Source organism: Oncorhynchus mykiss, chromosome 23 (genome assembly GCF_013265735.2).
Source record: "Oncorhynchus mykiss isolate Arlee chromosome 23, USDA_OmykA_1.1, whole genome shotgun sequence".
In the NCBI taxonomy this organism is placed as follows: domain Eukaryota; kingdom Metazoa; phylum Chordata; class Actinopteri; order Salmoniformes; family Salmonidae; genus Oncorhynchus; species Oncorhynchus mykiss.
Genome location: NC_048587.1, coordinates 2487527 through 2497946, shown reverse-complemented (window position 1 = coordinate 2497946; position 10420 = coordinate 2487527). Strand labels below are relative to the sequence as shown.

The 10420-nt window shown below is 40.9% G+C and overlaps 1 protein-coding gene across 1 annotated transcript in view; it reads left to right on the top strand.

Moving 5' to 3' along the window:
- Positions 1-4595: 4595 nt before the first annotated feature.
- The window catches only part of LOC118943863 (AT-rich interactive domain-containing protein 5B-like), a 105331-nt gene continuing 99506 nt past the window's right edge, over positions 4596-10420 (top strand). Inside the window, exons 1-2 of the mRNA XM_036960207.1 lie at positions 4596-4639; positions 4967-5221. Coding sequence (XP_036816102.1) covers positions 4619-4639; positions 4967-5221 — 276 coding nt within the window. The 5' untranslated portion in view covers positions 4596-4618. The remainder of the gene's footprint in view (positions 4640-4966; positions 5222-10420) is intronic.

Genomic DNA, 10420 nt, shown 5'->3' with positions numbered 1-10420 from the left:
ATTGTGTCCGATTACCCTCGTGACTGTTAAACATTGCATAACGTAGCCTATAAAAAAGATCTGACATTAGCCTGCAGTTTTTAATCACGTTAGCAGCGTTTATTAGGCAGGAGACCCAATTCCACATGAATAACGTCTGACTTCAGAGACAGCTGCAAATAACTTCCCTTATTGTTCATTTATTTAGCAACATTGCCTAATCCGCTGCCTTTCTTTCTCCTCGTGTTCAGGCTTAAATCTTTAAAAACTATATACATGTCTATATATATATATAGTGCGCTGCGTTTAGATCGGGCTACAATTCACTACCTGTATAGTCTAATGTAATTGCCAATAGGCTGCACCAAATGAGTTGCATTTAGCCTAAATGACATCATTAAAACATGTGGTATTAAAACTAGGATATTACTTAGTCATCTTGCTGCCAGCAGCGGTGAAAAGCTTGTTCCGTCCCTATCCAGAATGATTAAGTTCACAGACTCTCTCAACCTCTGTGCAGTTATGTTCATGTTCGGCAGGATAAAGCCTACACTCAAAGCTGCCTTACTGTTGCCTTATTGTTGCCTTCAGTCTTTAGAACATGACACTGTTTGGTTGTGGAGCATCCGATGGAAAAAAGCTAAATATTAACGGTAAAAAACAATCTATTAACGGGTAAAAACAATATATTAACGGTTAAAAAACAATATATTAACTGTTAAAAACAATATATTAACTGTTAAAAACAATATATTAACGGTTAAAAACAATATATTAACTGTTAAAAACAATATATTAACGGGTAAAAACAATATATTAACGGTTAAAAAACAATATATTAACGGGTAAAAACAATATATTAACGGTTAAAACAATATATTAACTGTTAAAGACAATATATTAACTGTTAAAAACAATATATTAACTGTTAAAAACAATATATTAACTGTTAAAAACAATATATTAACTGTTAAAAACAATATATTAACGGGTAAAAACAATATATTAACGGTTAAAAAACAATATATTAACGGGTAAAAACAATATATTAACGGGTAAAAACAATATATTAACGGTAAAAAACAATATATTAACTGTTAAAAACAATATATTAACTGTTAAAAACAATATATTAACGGTTAAAAACAATATATTAACGGGTAAAAACAATATATTAACGGTAAAAAACAATATATTAACTGTTAAAAACAATATATTAACGGGTAAAAACAATATATTAACGGTTAAAAAACAATATATTAACGGTTAAAACAATATATTAACGGTTAAAACAATATATTAACTGTTAAAGACAATATATTAACTGTTAAAAACAATATATTAACTGTTAAAAACAATATATTAACGGGTAAAAACAATATATTAACGGTTAAAAAACAATATATTAACGGTTAAAACAATATATTAACGGTTAAAACAATATATTAACTGTTAAAGACAATATATTAACTGTTAAAAACAATATATTAACTGTTAAAAACAATATATTAACTGTTAAAAACAATATATTAACTGTTAAAAACAATATATTAACTGTTAAAAACAATATATTAACTGTTAAAAACAATATATTAACGGGTAAAAACAATATATTAACTGTTAAAAACAATATATTAACGGTTAAAACAATATATTAACGGGTTAACGGGTGGAAACAATATATTAACGGTTAAAAAACAATATATTAACGGTTAAAAACAATATATTAACGGGTAAAAACAATATATTAACGGTTAAAAACAATATATTAACGGTTAAAAACAATATATTAACGGGTAAAAACAATATATTAACGGTTAAAAAACAATATATTAACGGTTAAAAACAATATATTAACGGGTAAAAACAATATATTAACGGTTAAAAACAATATATTAACGGTTAAAAACAATATATTAACGGTTAAAAACAATATATTAACGGGTAAAAACAATATATTAACGGTTAAAAACAATATATTAACGGTTAAAAACAATATATTAACGGGTAAAAACAATATATTAACGGTTAAAAAACAATATATTAACGGTTAAAAAACAATATATTAACGGTTAAAAACAATATATTAACGGTTAAAAAACAATATATTAACGGTTAAAAACAATATATTAACGGGTAAAAACAATATATTAACGGTTAAAAAACAATATATTAACGGGTTAACGGGTGGAAACAATGTAACAACTATTTAACGGGTATAGACACAATGTAACAACTAATTAACGGGTATAGACACAATGTAACAACTAATTAACGGGTATAGACACAATGTAACAACTAATTAATGGGTATAGACAACAATGTAACGACTAATTAACTGGCATAGACACAATGTAACGACTCTGGAACTGCCCATATCTGTCTCCGGCAGCAAGCGAGATTTCACAGGTGGCGAATGTGAGCAGAGGTTCGGCGAGATTTCACAGGTGGCGAACGTGAGCAGAGAGGTTCGGCGACATTTCACAGGTGGCGAACGTGAGCAGAGGTTCGGCGAGATTTCACAGGTGGCGAACATGAGCAGAGGTTCGGCGAGATTTCACAGGTGGCGAACATGAGCAGAGGTTCGGCGAGATTTCACAGGTGGCGAACGTGAGCAGAGAGGTTCGGCGAGATTTCACAGGTGGCGAACGTGAGCAGAGGTTCGGCGAGATTTCACAGGTGGCGAACGTGAGCAGAGGTTCGGCGAGATTTCACAGGTGGTGAACGTGAGCAGAGGTTCGGCGAAAGTACATACAGTTTAGCTGATGCATTCTAGAAATAAGAAGAGTGAGAGGGAACAGACAGCGCGAGAGACATAGAGAGAGGGAAGAGAGAGACATGGCGAGAGAGGGAAGAGAGAGACATAGAGAGATATGGAAGAGAGCGACATAGCGAGAGAGACATAGAGAGATATGGAAGAGAGAGACATAGAGAGATATGGAAGAGAGAGACATAGAGAGATATGGAAGAGAGAGACATAGAGAGATATGGAAGAGAGAGACATAGAGAGATATGGAAGAGAGAGACATAGAGAGATATGGAAGAGAGAGACATAGCGAGAGAGACAGAGAGAGATATGGAAGAGAGAGACAGAGAGAGAGATGGAAGAGAGAGACATAGAGAGATAGGGAAGAGAGAGACATAGAGAGATAGGGAAGAGAGAGGGAAGAGAGATATGGAAGAGAGAGGGAAGAGAGATACATAGAGAGAGACATGGAGAGAGACATAGAGATAGGGAAGAGAGAGACATGAAGAGAGAGACAGAGAGAGACATAGAGAGATAGGGAAGAGAGAGACAGAGAGAGAGAGGGAAGAGTGAGACAGAGTGAGAGAGGGAAGAGTGAGACATAGAGAGACATAGAGAGATAGGGAAGAGAGAGACAGAGAGAGACATAGAGAGAGAGGGAAGAGAGAGACAGAGAGAGACATAGAGAGACATAGAGAGATAGGGAAGAGAGAGACAGAGAGAGACATAGAGAGAGAGGGAAGAGAGAGACAGAGAGAGACATAGAGAGATAGGGAAGAGAGAGACATAGAGAGAGACATAGAGAGATAGGGAAGAGAGAGACAGAGAGATAGGGAAGAGAGAGACAGAGAGAGACATAGAGAGACATAGAGAGATAGGGAAGAGAGAGACATAGAGAGACATAGAGATAGGGAAGAGAGAGACATAGAGAGAGACAGAGAGAGACATAGAGAGATAGGGAAGAGAGAGACAGAGAGAGACAGAGAGAGACATAGAGATAGGGAAGAGAGAGACATAGAGAGACAGAGAGAGACATAGAGAGATAGGGAAGAGAGAGACAGAGAGAGACATAGAGATAGGGAAGAGAGAGACATAGAGAGACAGAGAGAGACAGAGAGAGACAGAGAGAGACAGAGAGAGAGAGAGAGAGACATAGAGAGATAGGGAAGAGAGAGACAGAGAGAGACATAGAGAGAGACATAGAGAGAGACATAGAGATAGGGAAGAGAGAGACAGAGAGAGACATAGAGAGATAGGGAAGAGAGAGACATAGAGAGATAGGGAAGAGAGAGACAGAGAGAGACATAGAGAGATAGGGAAGAGAGAGACATAGAGATAGGGAAGAGAGAGACAGAGAGAGACAGAGAGAGAGAAAGAGACCTTGCATCTCTGCAGGAAATGATATTTTTTATTATTACATATTCAAACGTCCTTGCTTCAGGTCCTGACAGAGACATAACTGTGTTATTACACATATTGGATGATTATAGGCTGAAATCGTTCTGAATAAATATAGTTTGTATCGCAGCATCACCGGTATGTGGATATTGTCCTGTCGGCAAGAGCAGATCACAATAATTAGATCATCCTGATGTTTTAATGGATATGGATTTCACACCAGCCTCTCTATGAGGGCATGCACCCATGCCTTTTGGAATTTATCATGGCTATTTCCTTTTGCAATTCTACAACAAAAATGTACATTTGAAATAAAGTACACTGAAGAAATATTAGACTACATTTTCATACATTTTGGGTGTACTAGATTGCTAATATTTAGATTTCATATTGACGCAGGACGCAATACTGCGTGCGCATATATTGCTCCCTTCCAGGACCGTTTAGCAGTCCATTCAAGCGGACAGTTTTGGAGTGAATGTTGAGAGCGTCGAGATGGAGCCCAACTCACTCACGGTATTTATCATTATCTACCCCGATTCTCTTTTATCGCATTTAATTTCTTAGTGATGGAAGCCAAAGTTACGGATATTGTGTTATATATAATAATAATGCATGAATACAGGAAACTTTTTAACAACATTTTATAGGCTATTTTATAAATCATTATGTTCTATCAGATCATTTGTTTTTTAAAAAAGTACCCTTTAAATCATATTGCGATCGTTATACGGTTTTAACGTTTCAATTCAATCAAGTGCATGTTGCTTTTGATTTGTGCTTGTTTTATATGCCTGGTACTGGGTGATCCGTGAAATGAATGACTTATCGCTGTTTCCGCAGTGGCTCGGCTCACCTTGCGGTTTTCACGGACCTTACATTTTCTACAAGGCTTTTAGGTTTGACATTGAAGCCAATCCTCGGATCCTGTCTCTGGGAGACTTTTTCCTAGTGAGGTGTAGACCCGGGGAACCGCTCTGCATAGCGGAGCTACAGCTGTTATGGGAAGAAAGAAGCAGAAAACAACTTTTATCCAGCTCCAAACTTTATTTTCTCCCCGAAGACACCCCTCAGGGACGGACTGTCAGTCACGGAGAGGTGATTACACATTTTCTTTCTGCCTTATACTTTGTGTGATAAATTATAGACTGCATTCTTCTGCGAATAACATTTAAAATAATGTCTGTGTCGGTGGTATGACCAAAATGGAGCTGCTATCTCGATTCCGCTTTCTGTGTGACACAAAAACGGATAACACCTCGTATTTCCTCTAGTGAGACAACCGATGCGGTTATTCATGTCACATAGGCTACTAATGGGGCCTGAAATTACCTGCTGTCCTCTCTACACAATCCCCTGGCTCTAGCGCTGACTAGTCATTTTGTTTTGTCGCTTATTTTAGTTTGATGAAATAGGCCTATATATATATATATATATATTGGCCATCTGTGTGAAAGCATCGATTGTGATATTATAAAGTTGTTAGATCACTACTTTTCATATTTCATATCCCCGTTTAGTAGAACCGTGCGGATATCCTAAGCATGAGACCATTAATCAAAAGCCGTATTTTGTCAGTGTCGAGCAGATTGCCTCATGACTGGTTGTCAATATGATGAATTGGAATTCTTGATTGTCATGTGCGTTTTGTAAAGCTACATTAACAACCTAGAGCGGGAAGGACCGCGGCAGCCGGTCTGTGAATGTGATCTGTCACGTTTATTAGACAGCTCCAAATGTTAAGCAATGCCTTTATTATAGACCTGAATCAGCTGCGTTCACACTAGACTACAAGTATTGTAAGCGGACATTTTCTCCATACCCTCTCCGGGCTGTGGGAATTGATTTACAAGCAGATAAAGCACCAAGCTGGGATGCCTTAACGGGTCGGCTGACATTTGTGAAGGTTATTACGGAAAAGTGCTGCAGCTTCATTCCGTATCGCTGATAGGGGCATCTGCTATCAGGGCAATTTGTGAGAAAGAAAAATGCATGAAAACTTAACCCTTTAATTGCCGCATCGACTTGATGAGTTGCGCTGCGTGCATTATTATATGCGCTATTTCAAGAATGTAATGTATTATGGAACAAGGCAATGGAGTGGAAACGCTCAGCGGCTGGCCACATCGCTAATGTAGCGTAGTAAAGGATGAATGTATTTTATGTTGTTATGCTGCTGTAATCAGTCAGACACATTACAAAGAAAACAACTCCTCTCTCACTGAACCCCCCGAGGAGCGGAGGATCACATTTCCTTCTCATAATAAGCAACAGGTTTTCTGTATCTCTGCTGCTCCGGAGAATGTCAAGGTCTCACTGCAGAAAGATGAACGATGGGGGATATTAGAGAAACTTCAGTCTGAATAGAGCTGGATGTTTAGTCAATGTAACACGGTGGAAAATAGTAAAACCAGAGTTAACCTGCTGTTAGTTCAGTTAACTAGACCCATATTCAGACCCTCTAACTAACTTGTCATCTGTTAGAGCTACCCTCTTCCCACCCCTCCTCCTCTCCTACCCGCCTCCTCTCCTCCTCCTTCCCTGTCTCCCCTCCACCTCCTCTCCTCCTCCTCCTAAGCTCCCATCCCCCTCATCCTCTCCTCCTCCTCCCATCCCCCTCCTCCACCTCCTCCTCCCATCCTCCCATCCCCCTACACCCCCTCTCCTCTTCCTCCTCCCTCCTCCTCCTCCTTCTCCTCCTCTCCTCCTCCTCCCAAGCTCCCATCCCCCTCCTCCCCCCTCCACCTCCTCCTCCTCCCATCCTCCCATCCCCCTTCACCCCCTCTCCTCTTCCTCCTCCCTCCTCCTCCTTCTCCTCCTCTCCTCCTCCTCCCACAAGCATGGTGAATTATTTTCTCTCAAATGTGTTGAGTACATTTTTTATAATTACATTTTTATTGACCCTTTATTTAACTAGGCCCATGACAATAAATAATTACAGTTTACATGATAGGTGTTCCAGAGACAGCAAGGTGGATAGGATTACCAGCCCAAGGACAACACTTTATTCAAAACAAGTTCAGTATAATTAAGCAATAAGGCACGAGCGGGTGTGGTATATAGCCAACTCGGAGTGCATGGACTCAGCCCTTAGCCGTGGTATATTGGCCGTATATCACAAACCCCCAAGGTGCCTTATTGCTGTTATAAACTGGTTACCAATATAATAAGAGCAGTAAAAATACATGTTTTGTCATACCCGTGGTATTCAGCCAATCAGCATTCAGTTCTCGAACCACCCAGTTTATAATTTAGGATAACCGATGCTAGGGTTATTGTATGTTTTATTGATCAGTTATAATCAATGATTAGTCACGTAATCTGATCATGTTAAACTGTGTGTGTGTCAGCCATTAGTTCCTGAATGTTTTAAGAGCTGTAGGAAAATTAGCCCCATATGGAGAATCTAAACAACAATGTGATTGAGTGTGAACCTGGCCACTAGTAATTTGACACCCACAGTGCCCCTCGCTGCCACAACATTTATACTGCCCTCAGCAAATTGGAAAACTGAATTACATTAGCATTTGTACAGAATAACTCACATGCCTATCCATAAAAATGGAAATTAGGTGAGAGAGAGAGAGAGAGAGAGAGAGAGAGAGAGAGAGAGAGAGAGAGAGAGAGAGAGAGAGAGAGAGAGAGAGAGAGAGAGAGAGAGAGAGAGAGAGAGAGAGAGAGAGAGAGAGAGAGAGAGAGAGAGAGAGAGAGAGAGAGAGAGAGAGAGAGAGAGAGAGAGAGAGAGAGAGAGAGAGAGAGAGAGAGAGAGAGAGAGAGAGAGAGAGAGAGACTCTCTCAAACGGCCACCGGACTATTTACACTGCTGTTACTAGCTCTTTATTATCTATGCATAGTCACGTCACCCCTACCTACATGTACAAATTACCCAGACTAACCTGTGCCCGCTGTATATAGCCTCTACATTGACTCTGTACCGGTACCCCCTGTATATAGCTTCCACATTGACTCTGTACCAGTACCCCCTGTATATAGCCTCCACATTGACTCTGTACCAGTACCCCCTGTATATAGTCTCCACATTGACTCTGTACCGGTACCCCCTGTATATAGCCTCCACATTGACTCAGTAATGGTACCCCCTGTATATAGCCTCCACATTGACTCAGTAATAGTACCCCCTGTATATAGCCTCCACATTGACTCAGTAATGGTACCCCCTGTATATAGCCTCCACATTGACTCTGTACCGGTACCCCCTGTATATAGCTTCCACATTGACTCTGTACCGGTACCCTCTGTATATAGCCTCCACATTGACTCTGTACCGGTACCCCCTGTATATAGCCTCCACATTGACTCAGTAATGGTACCCCCTGTATATAGCCTCCACATTGACTCAGTAATAGTACCCCCTGTATATAGCCTCCACATTGACTCAGTAATGGTACCCCCTGTATATAGCCTCCACATTGACTCAGTAATGGTACCCCCTGTATATAGCCTCTACATTGACTCTGTACCGGTACCCCCTGTATATAGCTTCCACATTGACTCTGTACCAGTACCACCTGTATATAGCCTCCACATTGACTCTGTACCAGTACCCCCTGTATATAGCCTCCACATTGACTCTGTACCAGTACCCCCTGTATATAGTCTCCACATTGACTCTGTACCGGTACCCCCTGTATATAGCCTCCACATTGACTCTGTACCGGTACCCCCTGTATATAGCCTCCACATTGACTCAGTAATGGTACCCCCTGTATATAGCCTCCACATTGACTCAGTAATAGTACCCCCTGTATATAGCCTCCACATTGACTCAGTAATGGTACCCCCTGTATATAGCCTCCACATTGACTCAGTAATGGTACCCCCTGTATATAGCCTCCACATTGACTCAGTAATGGTACCCCCTGTATATAGCCTCCACATTGACTCTGTACCGGTACCCCCTGTATATAGCCTCCACATTGACTCAGTAATGGTACCCCCTGTATATAGCCTCCACATTGACTCAGTAATGGTACCCCCTGTATATAGCCTCCACATTGACTCTGTAATGGTACCCCCTGTATATAGCCTCCACATTGACTCTGTACCGGTACCCCCTGTATATAGCCTCCACATTGACTCTGTACCGGTGCCCCCTGTATATAGTCTCCACATTGACTCTGTACCGGTACTCCCTGTATATAGCCTCCACATTGACTCTGTACTGGTACCCCCTGTATATAGCCTCCACATTGACTCAGTAATGGTACCCCCTGTATATAGCCTCCACATTGACTCAGTAATGGTACCCCCCTGTATATAGCCTCCACATTGACTCAGTAATGGTACCCCCCTGTATATAGCCTCCACATTGACTCAGTAATGGTACCCCCTGTATATAGCCTCCACATTGACTCAGTAATGGTACCCCCCTGTATATAGCCTCCACATTGACTCAGTAATGGTACCCCCCTGTATATAGCCTCCACATTGACTCAGTAATGGTACCCCCCTGTATATAGCCTCCACATTGACTCAGTAATGGTACCCCCCTGTATATAGCCTCCACATTGACTCAGTAATGGTACCCCCCTGTATATAGCCTCCACATTGACTCTGTACCGGTACCCCCTGTATATAGCCTCCACATTGACTCAGTAATGGTACTCCCTGTATATAGCCTCCACATTGACTCAGTAATGGTACCCCCCTGTATATAGCCTCCACATTGACTCAGTAATGGTACTCCCTGTATATAGCCTCCACATTGACTCAGTAATGGTACCCCCTGTATATAGCCTCCACATTGACTCAGTACTGGTACCCCCCTGTATATAGCCTCCACATTGACTCAGTACTGGTACCCCCTGTATATAGCCTCCACATTGACTCAGTAATGGTACCCCCCTGTATATAGCCTCCACATTGACTCTGTACCGGTACCCCCTGTATGTAGCCTCCACATTGACTCTGTACCGTAACACCCTGTATATAGCCTCCACATTGACTCTGTACCGGTACCCCCTGTATATAGCCTCCACATTGACTCTGTACTGGTACCCCCTGTATATAGCCTCCACATTGACTCAGTAATGGTACCCCCTGTATGTAGCCTCCACATTGACTCAGTAATGGTACCCCCCTGTATATAGCCTCCACATTGACTCAGTAATGGTACCCCCCTGTATATAGCCTCCACATTGACTCAGTAATGGTACCCCCCTGTATATAGCCTCCACATTGACTCAGTAATGGTACCCCCTGTATATAGCCTCCACATTGACTCTGTACTGGTACCCCCTGTATATAGCCTCCACATTGACTCTGTACCGGTACCCC